The sequence below is a fragment of the Anabrus simplex genome, chromosome 2 (genome assembly GCF_040414725.1).
Source record: "Anabrus simplex isolate iqAnaSimp1 chromosome 2, ASM4041472v1, whole genome shotgun sequence".
In the NCBI taxonomy this organism is placed as follows: domain Eukaryota; kingdom Metazoa; phylum Arthropoda; class Insecta; order Orthoptera; family Tettigoniidae; genus Anabrus; species Anabrus simplex.
The window spans coordinates 1,097,118,876-1,097,140,100 of NC_090266.1; the positions used below are offsets into that span (position 1 = coordinate 1,097,118,876).

The 21,225-nt window shown below is 41.3% G+C and overlaps 1 protein-coding gene across 1 annotated transcript in view; it reads left to right on the plus strand.

Annotated features, from left to right (window-relative positions):
• PlexA (plexin A) overlaps positions 1–21,225 on the plus strand; it is a 731,624-nt gene that overhangs the window by 532,646 nt on the left and 177,753 nt on the right. Inside the window, exon 5 of the mRNA XM_067142056.2 lies at positions 19,027–19,127. Coding sequence (XP_066998157.2) covers positions 19,027–19,127 — 101 coding nt within the window. The remainder of the gene's footprint in view (positions 1–19,026; positions 19,128–21,225) is intronic.

Genomic DNA, 21,225 nt, shown 5'->3' on the forward strand with positions numbered 1-21,225 from the left:
ATTTTGGCATCAGGCGTGTGACCAGTGAGAGTTTGGAGTTCGGGGTAGGAAATTCCAGGAAAACAATACAATATTAGTGCAAAATCGAGGTTTGTAAGCTGCTATCTTAGTAACGCGGGTTCGCAGAAGTGTGATTCAAGTTTTGATTTCTTCGTCTAACATAGGCGAAAAAAGAAATCGCAGAAGTATGATACAAGTTTTGATTTCTTCGTCTAACATAGGCGAAAAAAGAAATAACCGTCATTTAGTAATGCAAAATTTAGGGTTCAATTTTTACTGGGACATCATATTACTAAGGATTAGAGCGGTCGACGCGGGGTTTTCCCGCTGATATCTGTTTACTCAAGCAACGGATAAGAAAGTGGTTGGCTAACTGGATTATAGGATCTCTATGCATCTGACTTTGGTTGTCAAGTAGTACCGAATGGAAATTCTAAATTCCCATGGAGGGAATTAGATATTTTCCCACCAATAGAGCATATAAAAATTAGATGTATGGCTCTTCAGGCGTTTGCTCTATTAACCAGCGTTTCGTCTTAGGTCTGACACTAGACTCTTCAGAGTGGGCCTAAGACGAAACGCTGGTTAATAGAGCAAACGCCTGAAGAGCCATACATCTAATTGTCAAGTAGTATGCCAGGAATACTTCTTTCTTTCTCAATGATAAAAAAAATAACGTGGACGTACGGTCCCAAATTCTGCAAACCAGTGCTCAAAAAAGTCACTATCGTGCAATCTAACATAATATACAGTGCATAACAGTCTTGTTTGTACACCAGTTTATTGCAACGAAATAACGGTTAAACTTTTGTATACAATTATTGTGATGTATTTTATTACCCATATCGTAATAGATACATTAATAAACAATTTAAATAATAAAGAAACAGATACGTGACCTTACAATTTAACACAAATACAAGCAATGTACCATAACCGGACGTTTCATCGTGCAACAATCTTGTTTGTACACTTGCAGAAGAAAATGAAAATTTCACTCAAAACACTTGTTTCCTTGGATTTAATACCCCGATGAGTGTCCTCTGGCCTTGAAAACTGCCTTGCACCTTCGCTGTATGGAATGCACCAGTTTGTTACATCTTTCTGGATCGGTTTTACCCCTTCTTCGTCAAATGCACTTCTTAACTGCTCAAATGATTGACGTTTCCTTTCATGAACCCGTATTTTTAGGTCGACCAACAAAATTTCTGTGGGTTTCAAGTCAGGGGATTGGGCAGGAGTTCGCAGTTGCGTTGGTAAGTTCTATATCAGCCACTGTTTGCAAATATTAGCTGTATGCTTGGGGTCATTGTCTTGCTGAAAGATGTAGCGAGACCCCAACCCCATTTTTACTGCGCTCTGTTTGACATTGGTCTTTAAAATGTTTAAATAACCTCATCTGTCCATGATGCCATTGATGATTCCGATATTTTCCACTCCACAAGACGACATGCACCCCCAAATCAGAATTGATCCACCTCCATGTTTTGCGGTGGCTAGGGTATTCGCAGATTTATTGGCTGTATTTACTTGTCTTCATACAGAACTGTTTCCATTCGAACCGTATAGAGATATTTTGGTCTTATCTGACCAAATAACTTTGTTCCAGAACGTACAATCCTTGTTTTCACACTCTCTGCAAAAAATTCATTCTGGCTTTTCGATTGTTTTAGTAACAAACGGCCTTTTCCGTGGCCGTCTACTGTGATAATCATATTTCTATAATATGCTACGAATTGTCTGACTTGATATTTTCTTCTTCGTACTTCCTTCCAGCATTACGCGGATCTTATGTGCACTTAATTGTGGATTCTGTTTTACTTGTTTCACAATATAACGTTCGTCTCTCCTGTTCAGTATATTTTCTTTCGCTTTTCTTGGCAAATTATTTGTGGTTCCTCTATATCTGAATTTGTCCAACACATAGTGTATTGTGGAATGCAGTTTATTTACTTTGCGTCCGATTTCAGGCAAAGAATACCCTTGCAATCCAAGAGATAAAATTACATTTTTTAGTTCGTCACTTAACTCTGTTTTTACCTATTATGTAACTCACGGCCTGGTGCACAAACTGCGAAAATATACACACTAGCACAGCACAGATACACACCAGCTAACTAGGAGTGTTCCCGAGCAAATACGAGGTAGTGAACGTGTACAAACAAGACTGTTGCAAGCAAGTAGGCCACTACACAACATATTTCACTCCCATTCTTTAAAAATGATGCACCGAGACTTTTGATCGCTAACATCAAGTTCTCAACACCTTGTGCAATAACTTATCCAAGTCTCGTGCATTGGTTATGTACTATTTAGAAATTATAAAGACATTATATCTGTTAAATGGGGTGTACAAACAAGACTGTTATGCACTGTATGCGTCAAAGTCAGAAGAAAGGTCATATAACCCCAATATAAATGTCCAGTTTAATCGTTATTAAATCCAAAAATCTCAAAATATGCATTATGCATGAATTTTCTCCCAAAAAGGCCAAAACATGCAAACATGCACGGAAAATACACGGTTGTTTGGAATTGATTAGTCAAAAAACGAATATTTGCAAATTTTCAGAAGTGTAACTAGCTTATTTAGGAACATGCATTTGCATGGAAATCCGGGCTCTAATTATTATTATTATTATTATTATTATTATTATTATTATTATTATTATTATTATTATTATTATTAGTTATTTTCCCCAAATTGTAGATATAATTCAGGGATGATGAACAGAGAAAAGGCATAGCCTCACATACACGAAGGTACTTCCATCCCCACTTAAAAATTACAATATTAAATTATTACAATTATAGGCTACAGAATGTGCTTATGAACGATTACCGTATTACATGAAATGGCGTAGGTCTATGGCTTTTAGTGCCGGGAATGTCCGAGTGTATGTTCGGCTCGCCAGATGCAGGCCTTTTGATTCAACGCCCGTGGGCGACCTGCGCGTCGTGATGAGGATGAAATGATGATATAGACGATACATACACCTAGACCCAGTGCCAGCGGAATTAACCAATTAGGGTTAATATTCCAAACCCTGCCGGGAATCGAACCCGGGACTCTGTGACCAAAGGCCAGCACACTAACCATTAGCCATGGAGCCGGACAACACCGTATTTACATAGACCTAATGAAAATGAAAACCTACAACCTGTTTTTCCAGTCATTGACCGGGTCAAGAATGAAATGAATGAATCATATATAGGCTATTAGTACGATAGGGTCGCCACTCCCAAAGTGATTTTATTAATGACTGATAGATGCTATGAAATGAGAATGGAGAGTGTTGCTGGAATGAAAGATGACAGGGAAAACCGGAGTACCCGGAGAAAAACCTGCCCCGCCTCCGCTTTGTCCAGCACAAATCTCACATGGAGTGACCGGGATTTGAACCACGGTATCCAGCGGTGTGAGGCCTACGCGCTGCCGTCTGAGCTACGGAGGCTCCTACATAGACCTATTATTTATGTAATATTCACATGATCTGTTCACCTAGGCTGGCTCTGTCATACCCACATACAGTTTCACTCACTCGAGATCATATAAACTTTCATCCGTCCTTCCACGCATACTAAACATTCACGCAGTAGAAAAGCATGTTATGGACAGAAGGTTTCGTTTTATATATAGTACATTGCTCTTACTTCTTTACACAAATTTTCTTTTGTCTGTGGGTGAGAGCTAATTCCATAGCAGAGCAGAACGAATAAAGAAGCCACTTTGATCAGATGCTGTTCTTGCAAGTGGATCTTTTTGAGCGGAAAGATAGTTCAGATGTAAGCTGTTGAAAGTGGTGATGCGGATGTTACCTGCGAGGGATTTTCCCAGAAAAACAATATCTATTTGTTTACAGAGAGCTGTTACGGGGGCAGTGACCGGGTTGTATTTAAAGGACCGTGTTGGGCAGTTAGTTGTTCTGCTCGGCGTTTTGAACTATCTCTAGTTTCATCATGTTTTCTGCTGTAGAGGGGTGCCAGGAAGGAAGCCCGTACAACAGTATTGGCCATACTAATGCCAAATAGGCAGCTTCCTGTAGAGAACTGCGGATAAATTCCAATACTCTGTATGCTTTGCATCTTATTTCCTCAACATGCTTGTTCCATTTTAAATTGCTGCAAATATGAATGCCAATAAATTTTATTGAGGTGCAAGGCATCAAGTTTTTACCACACAATGAAATTTGATGTTGCAACGGTGATCTTGCTATAGTTAAGCGAATATATTTACACTTCTGTACGTGCTTGAAGAGATGCTAGTTTTATCATAGCCTATTTTATTTTCTTTAAATTTTTTAAAAAAATGTCGGTTTACTACAGAAACAAGGTAGCAGTGGCATAGTAAATGGTATTTTTTTTACAATCTGCTTTATGTCGCACCGACACAGATAGGTTTTATGGCGACGATGGGAAAGGGAAGGGCTAAGATTAGGAAGGAAGTGGCCGTGGCCTTAATTAAGGTACAGTACAACCCAAGCATTTGCATAGTGTGAAAATGAGAAACCACGGAAAATCATATTCAGGGCTGCTGACAGTAGAGTTCGAACCCATTATCTCCCGGATTCCTGCTCACATCTGCGTCCTCTAACCGCACGGCCAACTCGCTCGGTATTATTATCATTATCATCATCATTATACCGCTGAGGTCATCGTTTCTTTTATTAAGTGCTCCTTGGCACTGTTCAGACTGACGAAAATAGATCCTGGCAGTTGTCATATTTGCTATGTGTAGTTTATAAAACAGGTTTTTTTTTTATCCGTACAGCTTTTGCACTTGTACAGCGGAGTAGGTAATATCAGGTGTGTGGAATTGTCTGAAAGCAGAGGCAAGTCAACTCCAGAAAACATTTTTAGTAGTTTCCAGAACATTAGTTGTTACAAAATGGAAATGTCACCCTGAAGGAAGAAGTTTCCGTGGATTGTCTTTTCCTGATAGATCTGGCAAACTCCGGTTGGGTTTGAGCTTCTCGAACAGGCCATAAAGCCTATGAAGGAGCGGAAGATACGAGAGTTGTTAGCCCTATGCCGGCCATCTCTTCCCCCAGGAATTAACTTGATACTCGTTTCTGTTGTGGGCTGAGAAAACCTACGGAGCCATGTACCTTTCCAGAAGTTTATAAATGCCCCACTTCTGACGAGGAATTGAATCCATGTCTTTTCTGGTATACCGATCACGCTTGTACCGCTTCGGCTGAAGCATTTTTAAATCACGGTTTAGGTTGTTATATGTTCCATAACGTATCTTACTAACCATAATATTAAGATGGGATTTAGAATGTTATGTTTCATTTGAGAACTGTCTTTACCCAGCTCCATCAAATATCTGTTATACGAGGGCAAGTCAATAAGTATCTGCAGTCTTCTTCTTTATCTGTTTACCCTCCATGGTCGGCTTTTCCCTCGGACTCTGCGATGGATCCTACCTCTATCGCCTCAAGGGCAGTGTCGTGGAGCTTCAGACTCTGGGTCGGGGCATACAACTGGGGAGGATGACCAGTACCTTGCCCAGGATGCCTCGCCTGCTTTGCTGAACAGGGGCCTTGCTGGAGGATGGGAAGATTGGAAGGGATAGACAAGGAAGAGGGAAGGAAGCGGCCGTGGCCTTAAGTTAGGTACCATCCCGGCACTTGCCTGGAGGAGAAGTGGGAAACCACGGAAAACCACTTCCAGGATGGCTGAGGTGAGAATCGAACTCACCTCTACTCCGTTGACCTCCCGAGGCTGAGTGGACCCCGTTCCAGCCCTCGTACCACTTTCTCAAATTTCGTGGCAGAGCCGGGAATCGAACCCTGGCCTCCGGGGATGGCAACTAATCACACTAAACACTACACCACATAGGCGGACGTATCTGCAATCAATTTTTATAATTTATTACAAAAAGAGTACACACTTTTAATTAATGTAATTTTTCAACATAGTCACCGTGCTTCTCATTGCACATGGTCCACCGTTTCGCAAGCTTTCTGATACCCTCTGCAAAAAAGGTTTTTGGTTGCGTAACAAGCCACGTATGCACCGCTTCTCTCACCTGCCGTGCATGGCTAATGTGCATATGGTTTGCCACGTCTTCAACAGTCACTCGTCTGTTATTCAGGCTCATATCACGCACTTTCCGGCTCCATGGCTAAATGGTTAGCGTGCTGGCCTTTGGTCACATGGGTCCCGGGTTCGATTCCCGGCAGGGTCGGGAATTTTAACCATAATTGGTTAATTTCGCCGGTACGGGTCTGGGTGTATGTGTCGTCTTCATCACCATTTCATTCTCATCACGACACGCAGGTCGCCTATGGATATCAAATCAAAAGACGTGCATCTGGCGAGCCGAACTTCTCCTCGGACACTCCCGGCACTAAAAGCCATACGCAGTTTCATTTCATATCACGCACTTGTTCAATATTGGCATCAGTTAAGGCTGCAGATGGACGCGCCCGGATCTTTCCTCATCCTTCACGCTCGTGCGACTCCTTTAGAACTGTTTAGTCCACTGGTAAACACTTCGCTGTGTCAAAACATTGTCCCCATATTGTGCTGAAAATCTTCTATGAATTTCCACTCCTTGTACACCCTCAGACCACAAAAAAAAACGGATTACGGAACGCTGTTCTTCCTTGGTGCAAACAGAGTGTGGCACGGCCATCTTTACGTCGCAACAGCGCAAGCTGTACTGATTTTTTAATGCTGAAACTTACCACAGACGTAGACAACGGTACCATCTAGCGGCTGGTGAACACCCAATGCCATGGAGCCAACCTAAATACAATTGGAACAAAATTGCAGATACTTATTGACTTGCCTACGTATTTGTGTATCACCTCGATGAAGACGACAGAGTTTTGCTCTTCCTCATAGTGGTTTTTGGTGGTTCCCACTGATATTCTATCATTTCCTTCCCATTCCCAGTGTAATTACAAATAACATACACTTAGGGCCATTTTCTCCAAATCGAGTTAAACCTGGTATAAATTAAACCCGTTTAACTTTAGTACCTAGTTTAAAGTTGCGTCCATTTTCTCCACCAATTTCTGACACTCGTTTAGTTTAAACGGGCGAGCTGTCGTTGGCGCTAACGTTGGCTGCACTGAAGGAATAGTCGAAGGCATGGTCGATTGGAATTGGCCAATCAGAGCCAAGTAATTCAATGACCGACATTTTTGTTATAATATCAGCTGTTTGTGGCGAATTAATGCTATCGTACGTAGTGAATAAAGAACAAATTCGGCGGGATATTAGCTTTACTGATAAATAAATTGTTTACATTTGTGCGAAGTGTTGTGTCATATAATTCTACCTATTGCTGTCTACAATTTATTGGAACGCACTTTTATTTCTTATTTTTCTCTGTCATGCTTTACCATAAACAAGTACCGTGGGCCTAATACGTGTCTTTTGATGTCTGTATTGTCTTACGGAACACGCGGGAACGTTTAAAATTTTAAAATCCTGGTCTTTCAGGAATAGGCCTACGGTATTCCTTTCCTCAGAAAATCAATATTTATGTGAATTTCAAGTAAACAAATTCCAAGCATGCTCGGGATCTATCTCCTATCAAAATCCATCGCCCTCGGCCGGGATCAATCTCACAAACCTTGGATCCAGCAGACAGACCACTGAGGATGTATTATTTGGAGATGTATTACTTGATTCCATATTCGTTTATAACATAACCAAGTTCGCGATATGTCGTACTGTATGCATAATACTCTTCTCCCTATAGCATTAATATTTCTATTGCTGGTATGCTGGCAATAGATAGGCTACGATGAAACATTCTTAACTATAATCTATTCTATTACAAGTTTACTAGCAAGCATAAAATACTTTATTGTTTTTTCTGATCCTATAAATAAATAATCTAGCGATTAGAAATTGTATACCACCGCCTCTCCTACCGTGCCGGTCAACATTCTGATGGTAAAAATATTCTCGACAAATTAGACTCGAACCGCCTTGTCACGGATTCGGACGATGCTGACCTCACGCTTTAGCGACCACAGCCACCAGGTACCGCATGAAGAGTGGACGTATTACACGACTTATGTAGGAATATTTTTATGCTTCACATTACAGTATTCATACCACGAACAGTATTTTACAGTATATAATATTATAAGGAGACTGCAATTTAAGGTCTGTGGTCCCCGTTGTTAATGAAAAAAATGCCTGCTGCATCATATCTTAAAGCAACCAGAATCATTGCTTCTAGCGAAATAGCATTATTTCGTGCAGTTGACGTTTTAAATGAATCCTTCTTCGATACTAGACAATCCTTGACCGGGCGAGTTGGCCGTGCGTGTAGAGGCGCGCGGCTGTGAGCTTGCATCCGGGAGATAGTAGGTTCGAATCCCACTATCGGCAGCCCTGAAAATGGTTTTCCGTGGTTTCCCATTTTCACACCAGGCAAATGCTGGGGCTGTACCTTAATTAAGGCCACGGCCGCTTCCTTCCAACTCCTAGGCCTATCCTATCCCATCGTCGCCATAAGACCTATCTGTGTCGGTGCGACGTAAAGCCCCTAGCAAAAAAAAAAAAAAAAAAAAAAAAAAGACAATCCTTGCTGTTCGCTTATGAATTATAAATCCATCAAAGAACTCCGTTACATCCGATTTTCCAAGATTGTAAACTTTTGTTGGAACGCGGCTTCTTAACCTCTCTTGCACATCAAAATTATTTCCTATTTAACCAAAGACTTCAATAAATTCTCCCATTTTTCTAATGCTAATACTAGGTTATAATTTTAGTACGTTTTTCATTAAAGTGCTGCAGTACTGGTAGTCAAAACTAACCCTTCTATTAGGAAAATCACAGATACGTTAATAAAATGTCAAGAAAGTTGAATATAAACAGCAGTTTAAACCAACAATATAGAAGGTTTAACTCTGAGCCAGGTTTAAACTTGATACAAAGTTTAAACCAATATGGGGAAAATGAATGTTAGTTTAAACTCAGACTTAAACCAGATTAAAATAAACCTAGTTTAAACTCATTTGGGGAAAACGGCCCTTACCAGTACAATTATCAGCGTCACCCGGCTGTCTACACACATGAAGTGCACGAGGTTCTCAACTGCGATGTCCTCCGACATAAGGTAACATTATATTCAACAAACAGGTTGACTTATAAATATGTTTCTGTCACGATTCATTTTCAGTTGATCTGATAAATGTTAAATTCTCGCAGCGCGTAAAAAGTCGATAGGCAGACATTTCTCTTTTATTTATTTTGATGTACCACACAAACTAATGATGCGATCTTTCTTCGTTTTCTGTTGCAATTATTCATTTTCAGTAGAGGTTCATTTCTTCTCTTAGAATGCTAGGAAGGTGCAAGGATTTACGTACGATAAGGGTAGTTATAGGACTAATATGAATTACAATTTTTGAGACTATAGTTTAGGCGAAAACGACCAGTGCAAAGGTTACAGATTCCCTTTCTGATCTCACTAGGAGAGGACAGACCCTGCGCCCAACCGATTTCAACGAGCTTCAATGTGGCTGTGGGGGTGACACTCAGCAGGAACTCGTGTATGAGGGTTTAGGCCAATACGCGTTCGTGTTCGAAAAAAATGAGGTCAAACGTCATGACGCAGGATCCGCTTCGGACCAAGTGGAAGTGATAGATCACTAAAACGCGAACACATTTTACTTAAACGTGTCAGGTCCACAACCTAATGATTTCCAAAAAGTCGATGAATCCCCGATTCCAATGCAACGCACGTCGCACATGTGCTTGGAGAGTTGCACAACTGTCAACTGGAGTGAGCCGAGTGGTCACCGTATTGTCCGCGAAACCCGAAGTCGTGAGTTCCAGTCTCGTCGCAGCTATATTTCTTGTACAAAATAAATTAATATTTAAGGGAACGTGAAGATAAAAATGCGAATAAAATTATTACGTGGTAGTAGAGGTAGGATCCCTCGCTGAGTCCGAGGGAAAAACCAACCCTGGAGAGTAAACGGATTAAGAAAGAAAGAAATATATAAAGAAAATATTACGCAAATTGCAGTACACTTTATTTTCTACCTGAAATTAATATAGGCCTAAACATTATCGCAGTTTCTGCTGGATATCTCTCTTTATATATATTGATTTCAAGTAGAAAATAAAGTTCAATGCAGTTTGCCTAAGAATTTTATTCGCATTTTTATCTACACGTTCCCTCAAATAATCACTTATTTTACACAAAACTATAACTGCGACGAGACTCGAACTCACGACGTCGAGGTTCTCAGGCAAGTACGGTGATCACTTGGTCACAACTCTGGTTGATTGCGGTGTAACTCTACAAGTATATGCGTTGCATTGGAATCGGGGATTCATTAGTTTTTCGGACATTATTAGGTAGCGAATCAGACATGTTTAAGTAAAATGCGTTCATCTTTAAGTGTTCTATCACCTCCACTTGTTCCGAAGCGAATCCTGCGACATAATATTTGACTTCATTTTTTTCGATAACGAAAGCGTATTGACCTAAAACCCGTATAAACGAGTTACTGTTGAGTGTGCCCCAACAGGTACATTGGAGCTCGTTGAAATCGGCTGGACGTAGGGTCTGGCCTCTCCTTGTCAGTTAACTTTAAAGTGCACCCGCCGTCACTAAGCCAGATGATGTGCCATAGAATGCCCTTGCACATTTAAATCTGATCTCAATTAAAATTAACATACCTTTCGTAATATAATAAATGTATGCCTACCCCTTATTTCCATTTCCCGATTCGTGGGCGGGGATATAACGTAATAAATAAATGAATAAGTAAATAACTATATATAATCATTCAGATTCCTTTAGAAGAGGAGCAGTGGGCCGCCCTTTACTACTACCCGTCTATAGTCTGAACTATTTTACTTTCGAAGTGATTGTCTGAAAGGCTACTTACTCTGTATAAGGACCCTTTATCACTCAGATAACATTTAGTTCAGTGACTCACTGACGCCTTTATGTAGTTGCCTTCGGTCTAGTACGTTCATTCTTCTCCTTGGGTCCATTAAGTTGTTAAACGAGGGATGTCCATAACAGTGACTAAAGGGAGGAAACCAAAGCTCGCGTTCTCTCCAATAAGGGAGCCATTTTTCCTACTCGTGTTGCCTTTTGTCCTGTAATATTTTCTTTACTGTCGGGCGTTTTACGACCACATACATCCAATTGTGCTCTTATAATATGGTGTATTATGGGCATTATTATATCAGTCTCGCCCTGTTCGAGGACGGTGTACTGTCGAACAGTATAATCGGACTGTATGACTGAATTGGTTATTGAGTGGTCACGTTTTATATTTGATCTCGGTTTGCTGGACTTTGAAGGCACTTGGTTGTAATAACGTCGTATCGATAGATACCACATACTGATCCGTCAAACATAGCAAATCTGACAGTTGGCGTCATCGGGAATGTTACATCTTCTTCTTCTTTTTCATGTATTTCTATCTACTAGGGTGTAACTTGTTATCACCATTTTAAATTCATTTATATTTTTCCTGAATACTTGGCAAACCAAATGAAACTATGTCAGAGGACTATTTAGAGTTTTGTGGAGACCTTTGGTTAATTCACAGAGGTTTGCAGACAGAACGTTGAAAGGCATAACGGTCTATAATGAAGATATATGCCTTTGCTGGCGAGATGTAATGTTTACAGTGCGTTGTGTCTTCTGGTATGGGCCAGAATAAATTTGTTACTTTCATGGACCTGCCTCAGTCTCATCCTTGGCTTTGACAAAATGAAGGTGACCTAGGTATGAGCGATGTTAGTAATACCATTCCTTATGCAGCCAGTCCCTGTTATGAATGGTGTGAAAATATCACTCATAGGGTGTGTTGGTGCATGCATTTCAGTGGACTTGGCAGGCTGATATGTAATAGCAACTTCTAGCTCAGTGAGGAAAGCAACGGGAAACTATCCCACTCCTTATTTCCCTAGTATGCCTCTTTAGAGACGCCTAGGCTATCTATGACAGCTGTTGCCAGAACTGTGGAGGATCAAACCTGCCTTCGGGCTGAATACCCAACATACAACATACGCAACAATGAAGACAGATGTACTGTGTGTATGTTACGTCTTCTTGTCAGAGGTTATTATTGCAATCCGCAGATATTACTGTGATCCCACGGCTCCCTTACTATTTCAGTCCACTTATCACGGAGTTCTGAAAGTTTAGTCTGAAATAAAGATATGATGCTGGCTGGTTAAGCACTGTTAATTGAGGAAGCGGTCTTCATGGTTGGAGAAATGTGTTGGGCAGCCTCTTCGCCGCTAATGGCATTGTGCTTGCTCGACCGTGACGTCATGCAGGGCTCCCTGCATTGCGTTAACCTTGGGAGGGCAATCTAATATAAGTTGGCAGCTATTCGCATTTCAGCTTTGTCATTAACTGTCAGGCAGCATTTTTATCATTTATCAAACCAGTAGGAGAAAGAGCTTCAACTGTGTTAGGAGCATACTGTTCACTGTCAAGTGAATTAATGCCCCTCTCATGGTTAAAAAAACATTCACCCAACATATTTTTCCGAGGATAGGCTTGCGCCCCTCTTGGACGATGATGTATGCTGGCGACATTGTGTTGTGTGCTGTATCATCTGTAGAACTGGATATTTCATTGGAAAAAAGGAAGTATGCGCTGAAGATTAGAGGCATGAGACTGAGCAGGACAAAAGTGAATATCTTCGTTGCGCCTAGAAAAACCGATGTGTGGGAACTGATCAAATTTCATCCTAGAACTCTGACCAGACAGGTTCTGTCGTCTGAGGACTGGCATATCTCCAAGGGGAACATGTACACGCGTGCACAGAAATCCCTCACCTCTTCGCTTAACGCATTGCTTCAGGTAGACAGTCCACTACAAGACTGTTGTGAATGAAATGGGCATAGTGGTGGATGTATAGCAATACTCACACACTGTGCCTTCAGCACTACCCGTTCACTCCCTCCCCACCTTTTCAGTACTGGAGCTGGGCAGTGTTGATTGTTTTTGTCGGGACACCATTTCTGTACATACGTGTACCATTGACAGAAACAGTCAGATGTCTGGAATCAGTGGTGCAGAATGATGGTGAAATTGGATTTGAGATCAGCAGAAGAGTCCATTCTGGTTGGTATAAATGGAGAGCAGCTACGGAAGTCCTGTGTCACAAGAGGATACCATCAAACGTCAAGGGTCTTAGTGTATTTATATGGAACATGCTTGTTCAGTTTTTTTCAGGCTAACGAAAAATTTGAGGAAATTTTATATCATGCATTGCAGCTACCACAGAATATATTGACCACAGACCGAAGATTTGGGTATGATTCGCCCTGCCTTGACATATGGTTTGAAAACTGTAGCAATGACAAAAGCTTCTGAAAGAAAGCTGGATGTTGCAGAAATGAAAATGCTGCAATGGGCATGCGGCGTGTCAAGGAAGGATAGAATCAGAAATTAAACTGTACGGGACTGGGTAAAGGTGACCACCGTTAAAGGCAAGATACAAGAGTCAAAACTATGATGGTTTGGCAACTTCATGAGGAGAGGAAGTGATTATATGGGAAGAAGCCACCTAGGTATACCGCCTCCTAGGAACAGATGGAAGGACTGTGCTGTTTCGGATTTCAAAGAAATGGTGTTGGAGGAGGACCTAGCATTCAACAAATGAAGTGAAATGGCGTATGGCTTTTAGTGCCGGGAGTGTCTGAGGACATGTTCGACTTGCCAGGTGCAGGTCTTTTGATTTAACTCCCGTAGGCGACCTGCGCGTCATGATGAGGACAAAGACGACACACACACACACACACACACACACACACACACACACCCAGTTCCCGTGCCAGCGGAATTGACTAGTGATGGTTAAAATTCCCGACCCTGTCGGGAATAGAACCCGGGACCCTTGTGACCAAAGGCCAGCACGCTAACCATTTAGCCATGGAGCCGGACAATATTAAACAGAAATGAAGGGAGGAGACGGTTCCGCATCAACGACCTCGCGTGTCAGCGGGACTAATCGTGCAGAAGAAGAAGAAGAAGAAGAAGAAGAAGAAGAAGAAGAAGAAGAAGAAGAAGAAGAAGAAGAAGAAGAAGAAGAAGAAGACGACGATGATGAAGAAGAAGAAGAAGAAGAAGCGAATGCTTAGGACAGTTATGCTAGATACCAGTAGCTCGGTACGAAGTTGGTACGGTTTTTTATTTATTTTTTATTACGATTCCCCGCTAACAGATGTTCAGACTTTCTGAAACATCCCTCCAACATACGAATCATAATGAATAGGTACATTATTGATAACATTAAGAATGAAAGTGTTGCATGAATCATTGAAATCAGGGCCGACAATCTTCGCCTTCCACGAACTCTTCAGTAAATACACTCCATTTATTATCTTTTCCAGAAGTTTAGCGTGTCTGAGAACGAACTGTGTTTTACTTGCTTGGATGGCAGAATCGACTGGCAAGGGGAAGGCACTCCTGCGGAACTGATTTTGGGAGCGGGCTTCGTGTGGTACTAGTGTACCCTCATGGTGTTTCTATGTTAAAATATTAAGGTGCACTGGCCAGCCAGTCTTGAAATAAAACGCCCCAACATATTCGTAGCAGTTTATATATTAATGCGCGTTTTCCACTCTCGGCTCGTCGGGCGTTCCGGCTTGAAGAACACGACGTTTGGGAGTTTCGAGTCTGCATCCATGCACATTTTTTCCTTTACCCGAATTATCATTTCAGAAATTTTATTCAGCATCTCCCTTTCCACACATTAAAAAAATGCTCTTCTCTCTGGACTTTCATGAATATGTTCCGAAAAATTTACGACACTGTTTTAATATCTGAAATTTTCCAAATATGTTTTTAAATTGAAGTACTTGTTTATGGAGAAGGGTATACAATTCTTCTCAACTGAATGGCCAAGGTCTGAAACACTGGAATGATATTCATACTTACTTCAGCAAAACTATCATAAGTCCAGGAATCAGTAATCGAATATTTATCGAATGTATTTCATTTATATGTGCAGCTGCACATTGATAATCATGTAAAAACCGTATCATCATAACGAATATTTCTTGGATGAGTCACTGTATTTACTTTCAGTATAGACCCTACTGATTCCATCACGATATTCTGATAAGCCACACTCACCGGGATATATATTCTAGTTTTCAAACGACTACATCCTTTCTTTTGCAAAGAACGAGGAATTTCTTCACTCCTCGATATTTCTCTTCAAATATTGTTTTTGCAAACTGTTTTATTTTATAAGACACTACAAAATACTTCTAACCACTTCAAATCCAACAACGAACGAAGTGGACGTTTTTATTTTCAATCGTTTGCTGATTTCCACTTCTCTCCTAGTTGGGATAAACCTAGGATGCGACATGTTTAGACACCCCAAACCTTTCGTATCATAACGAATATTTCTCGACGACGCACTGCATTACTTTCAATATAGGCGCTACTGATTTCATACACAATATTCCGATAAAATACTACTAAAAAACTCCAGTTCAAAACATATTTGGAAAATACTATTAGATATTTAAAAATGTTTCGTGAAAATGCTTTCCGAAAACATTTATGAAAGTTCAAAAAAGAGTATTACAATGTTTTAAAAAGGAGATGCTGAATCAAATTCATGAAATAATTATCGTATAAAGGAAAAAATGTATGGATGAAAACACTAACCCAAAACGTCACGTCGTGAAACCGGAACGCTACCGCCTCAGCCACCCGGAGAGTTGTGTGTGGGAAAACACTTACACGGAAACATCGGCAATGGTTAAATCGCCGATCGCGATGAAACTTGGAAAACACATTGAGGTACACGTAAAAACGATGTCGGTATCAATTTTGGGTGCCAACATTCATTAGGGAGTTAACTACGGGGCCTAAAAGTTGCGACATTTCAAATTCAGTGCGATCTGCGATGAATACCTGCTGGCCAATGCTAAGCCTGCACACTGCGTGCTTAGAGACACGCCTTTGCACCTCCTCCCCTCCACGCTCCAATTGGTTCGCCACCGCACGTTTCCTTTCACCCCTCGCTAGCCCGTTTTCTTAGCTGTCGAAGAGAACCGGTGCTACAGTTTGGGTACTCTATCAGCCTTCCTCATGTCACTCCTTTGTAATTTCCACATTGTATTAGTCAGTTTACGTTTTCTGAAATGTTTATGAAAACTTTTGCACCTGGCGAGTTGGCCGTGCGGTTAGAGGCGCACGACTGTGAGCTTGCATCCGGGAGATTGTGGGTTCGAATCCCACTGTCGGCAGCCCTGAAGATGGTTTTGCGTGGTTTCCCATCTTCACACCAGGCAAATGCTGGGGTTGTACCTTAATTAAGGCCACGGCCGCTTCCTTCCGACTCCTAGGCCATCCTATCCCATCGTCGCCATAAAACCTATCTGTGTCGGTGCGACGTAAAGCAATTAGCAAAAAAATAAAAAATAAAAAGTATGGTGCCTGTTGTTAATTGTGTTTTGTTTCGATTTTCTTTTCACCATTTTTTAATGTTTCGAATAGACCAAAGATTGTTTTTGTTTACTATCAGTTACTGGCGGGGAGTTTGCCCGATGTAATGTATACGGAGTCATTTATTGTGTTGCCTTGTAATTGTTTGTTGTTGTACCAGTTCGTACAATAGCCATTTAACCTTTTGCGTATGTAACTGCCATTATACCCAAAAGACTGTAGTGTGATACTTTAATATCGGTACTTGTTGAATACATAGAACTTCGTCAGCTATAACGCAAAAGTACCGGTACGCCTGCCTGTGATTACTGTATATCTACTGCATATATAAATGCACATCTTTTTTATTTTTCAAGGCTTTTCTTATTACGTCAAACTTTACTACATTCCATGTCATACTCATATCAAAGTTACCTATGCATTAAATTTATTTATATTCGACAACCATTGCTGCAATTGAAATGTGTTGTGCCTGTCACTGTAAAAACCAAGGTTCGAGAGTGGAGAGAGCATCCTGAATGTTGGACTTAACCCTAGAGGGCTGCCACGAGACAGATGAGATAGCCGTATCGTCCGCGTAGAGATAGACTTTCGCACGCGCCGGTTTAGGCATATCTGACATGAACAGATTAAAGAGAGTTTGAGACAGTACCCCACCTTGTGGAACACCGGCCGCAAGGGGCGTGGATCTGAGAGTACCCCGTTGACTTCAACTTGGAAGGTTCTATCCGTCAGATAGCTGGTAAGGAGCCTAATGATGTAGTGCGGGAAACCAAGGAGATGAAGCTTGTAAATCAGCCCCTGATGCCACACACTATCAAAGGCGCGCGCCATGTCAAGGAAACAGACTCATGTGTGACGTCTATGGTTGAAGTTTTTGGTGATTTCTTCAACCAGTCTTAAAAGCTGATGGGTCGTGGAGTGGCCCTCCCTGAACCCGAACTGCTCATCGTTAATTAAATTTCTATCATTGATAAATTGGTAAAGTCTGGAATGGAGGAGAGACTCGAAAAGCTTAGAAATGATTGACAGTAGAGAAATAGGGCGGTAGTTCTGCGGAAACGCAGGGTCGGCAAGTGGTTTCAGGATCATGATGACTTTGGCATTTTTCCAAGATGAGGGAAAATGCCCAAGTCTCAGGATCGCATTGAATAGTTTAGTGAGATAGGTAAGAGCCTTTCTCGGAAGGTGTTTGAGGAATTCCGCCGAAACACCGTCCAAGCCAGGGGATTTCCTGCTATTGAGTTTTCTGATACCTATGCGCAGTTCGTAAGGCTTTAAGAGCTGAAGATCGGGAGGGAGACCTGGATCCTCAAGCCGGTCAAGCTCCCTCTCCACAAGCTCAAAGAAGTCCTCATCAGAGGGGTCGTCGTTGGGCTGACATGTGGATTCAAACGTGTCACCATAGCATTAGCCTTCTCCTTCTCAGAGTGGGCCAAACCACGCTGCCCATGTAGGGTGGGTATGCCAGTCCTGGTCTTAAATAATTTCTTTGCCATTCTGTGGTGTGAGCCGTCTTGGGTTTTTAGTTCAGCCTCGGCATTGTGATTTGTGATGAGGATACGGAGGTTCCTTCTTTGCCGGTTCAAAAGAGCCTTAAGGTATGGATCTCTGGTCTCATGCCACTTCTTTCTGGTTTTATTTTAATTTTGATTTGGAGGAGGACTGGTGTCGGCAGATTAGTCCTCTTTGCCGCCAGGAATTTAGGTCCCACGGTGGAAGTTTCAGCGGCGTTGATGATGGCAGCCGTAAATTTATCCGCCAGGGAGTCAATATCTTCTTGAGTGCGGATGCTGGGATTGCCGTTGAGGGAACTGTAAAGGGATGAGCATAACCCATCCGTTAAATAGCATTCGAGTAGAACATTCCAGAGGAAAAGAAAGCCAAGACGTGATTGGACGATAGGACTCTAGGAAAGAGGGAAAATGATTGGATGGCACTTTACTAGCAGGGGTGGGACACACACACACACACACACACACACACAAACTAATAACAATTACAAGATCAAACCTTGATGCACCAAATTTCTTTATGTTATTAAAGTTCTTGAACACTAGGCTTTGCTAGTAAATCGCCGATAGTGACCTCTGATTGATAAGTCCAAGACTTTTCCATCAGTGTGTTCATAAATTATGAAGTAGGCAGCAGTACAGTAGATTGGCGGATGATTTGAATAACCGAAGGGGCCTAACTCACTGTTCAATTATTATTATTATTATTATTATTATTATTATTATTATTATTATTATTATTATTCGAGTGGAAGGTACGACCGATACCAATAGTTGCTCCCTCTTGTTCCTCTGTGATTGTCCCTGAGGATGTACAGCACTTGCAGCTTGTTTTAACTCTGCTCATGTTAATAAGGTTATTTTGCTCTTTGATAGAACTACAGTCCCACTTTCCCCTCTTCTGGATGTACTAGTTACTTGCTTTTAATTAAGTGATTTAACAATAATCTTGATAAGTTTGGTACTCGAATGACCAACATTACGTGAGCAAAATGTACTATAAAATGCACAACTTACCGTATGTATATCGATTTTATAAGAATTTTGAAAGTGTTAAAATACATCTCTTTGCATTTGTTTCAGGTGTCCAAAGTGAAAGTGCAGGAGTGTAGTGTGTACAAGACGTGTTGGCTTTGTCTTGGTGCGAAGGATCCATATTGTGGATGGTGCTCCCTGGAAAACAAGTAGGTAGTTTTAACGTATTTTCAAACACATGAATTGAAAAGCATTTCTTTTTAATTTTTCCTGGCACTGGTGAGAATTTTACGGCCGAATGCCCTTCCTAACTCCAAACCTATGTAGAGGGATGTATTCACTATTGCATGTCTCTGTGGTGGTTGGTAGTGTGATGTGTTATGTATAAATGAAGATATGCAATAAGACGATCACAAAACCCTAGACCCGAGCTTGAGGAATTAACCGAACGCGACAAACATCCCCCAACCTGGCTGGGAATCCAACTCGGGGCTCTAGGAACCGAAGGCCACTACTCTGCCCACTTAGCCAAGGAGCCGTAAGAATGAATAGTAAAATGCTCATGATATGCTCATGAAATATTACCATACATCATTCATGGCAAGAAGTTCATCATCGATAAGTGTGGACCTAGATCGTTTAAAAAAATCATTTATTGCCACCATGCAAAATATTTGTGCTGTACGAGTATCGAGTAAAATGTCATCACGCTAGTTAGTCCGCTCACCACTGGCAACTGCGGGTTTCTTCCATGTTAGCATCGTAGCTTCAAGATTAGTCCTGGATCGTGGAACCGTGTTACAAATTATATAATAATATGAAATTAAATGTCGTATGGCTTTTAGTGCTGGGAGTGTCCGAGGGCAAGTTAGGCTCGCCAGATGCAGGTCTTTTTGATTTGACGACCTTAGGCGACCTGCGCGTCGAGATGAGGATGAAATGATGATGAAGACGACACATACACCCAGCCCCCGCGCCAGCGGAATTAACCAATTATGGTTAAAATTCCCGACCCTGTCGAGAATCGAACCCGGGACCCCTGTGACCGAAGGCCAGCACGCTAACCATTTCGCCATGGAGCCGGACATTTAATAATATTATGATCTGAAATGGAAAAGAAATCTTAAGTACCACGGACACAGATAAACGATTCGATCAAATTGTACGAAATAATAATAATAATAATAATAATAATAATAATAATAATAATAATAATAATATCAATATACATACGTACATCTTCATTATAGACTGTTATGTCTTTCAGCATTCAGTCTGCAAGCCTCTGTGAATTTACTAAACACCGCCACAATCCTCTATTTGTAATTAGATAATTAGCCATGTGGCCTCGTTTAGTTTTATACATCTTATCTTTAAATCATTGGAAACTAAGTCTAACCATTGTCGCCTTGATCTCCATCTACTCTTACCATCTAAGGCCGAGTCCATTATTCGCCTCGTTAACCTGTCCTCCATTCGCCTCACATGACCCCACCACCAAAGCCGGTTAATGCGTACCGTACCGTACCGCTTCATCAATCGAGTCCTTTCCTAATTAGCCTTTACCTCCTTCCGAGTACCCTCTTGCCATTGTTCCTGCCTAGAGATACCAGCTATAATTCTCGCTACTTGCATGTGTGTTACTGTTAATATACCAGCACACCATTGTCAAAATGCCGGAAATATTTATGAGCTAGCAAGTGTACTGTGGACAAGTTATCTGTAGCAAATAGAAATATGTGTTCTTCCTCAACGAATAGATATAGCTTCACCCAGAATTATTCGTTAACGGAAAATGTAAGTCATCTTCTTGACATGACACAAAATCCAGCTGGAGGGTTGGTTGTTATTTTATTTTAATAGTTCATCGACTTGTTAAGGTAAATAGCGTACATGATTTCTTTTGAAATGCCTGGGCAGATCGTAGCAACGTCTGTGGGGAACGAAATCGGTTGTAGGCTACTTGTTTTTTTAAGTTCTGTCCACCGATATAAAGGTGAAGCAACTCTGAAGACAAGTAAATCGGCAACAAGTAAACCGGACGTAAAATATTTGCACGACAGTAACACCAATGAAGGATGCGAAGTGCGTTTTGTGTTAACTAAAAATGTGCAAATGATTTACCGAACGAATTGGCTGTGTGTTTAGGATCGCGTAGCTGTGAGCTTGCATTTGAATCCTTCAGTCGACAGCCCTGAAGATGGTTTTCCGTGGTTTCCCCATTTTCACTCCAGGCAAATGCTAGGGCTATGCCGTAATTAAGGCCAAAGCTGCTTCCTTCCCAGTCTTAACTCTTTCTCAGTCTTA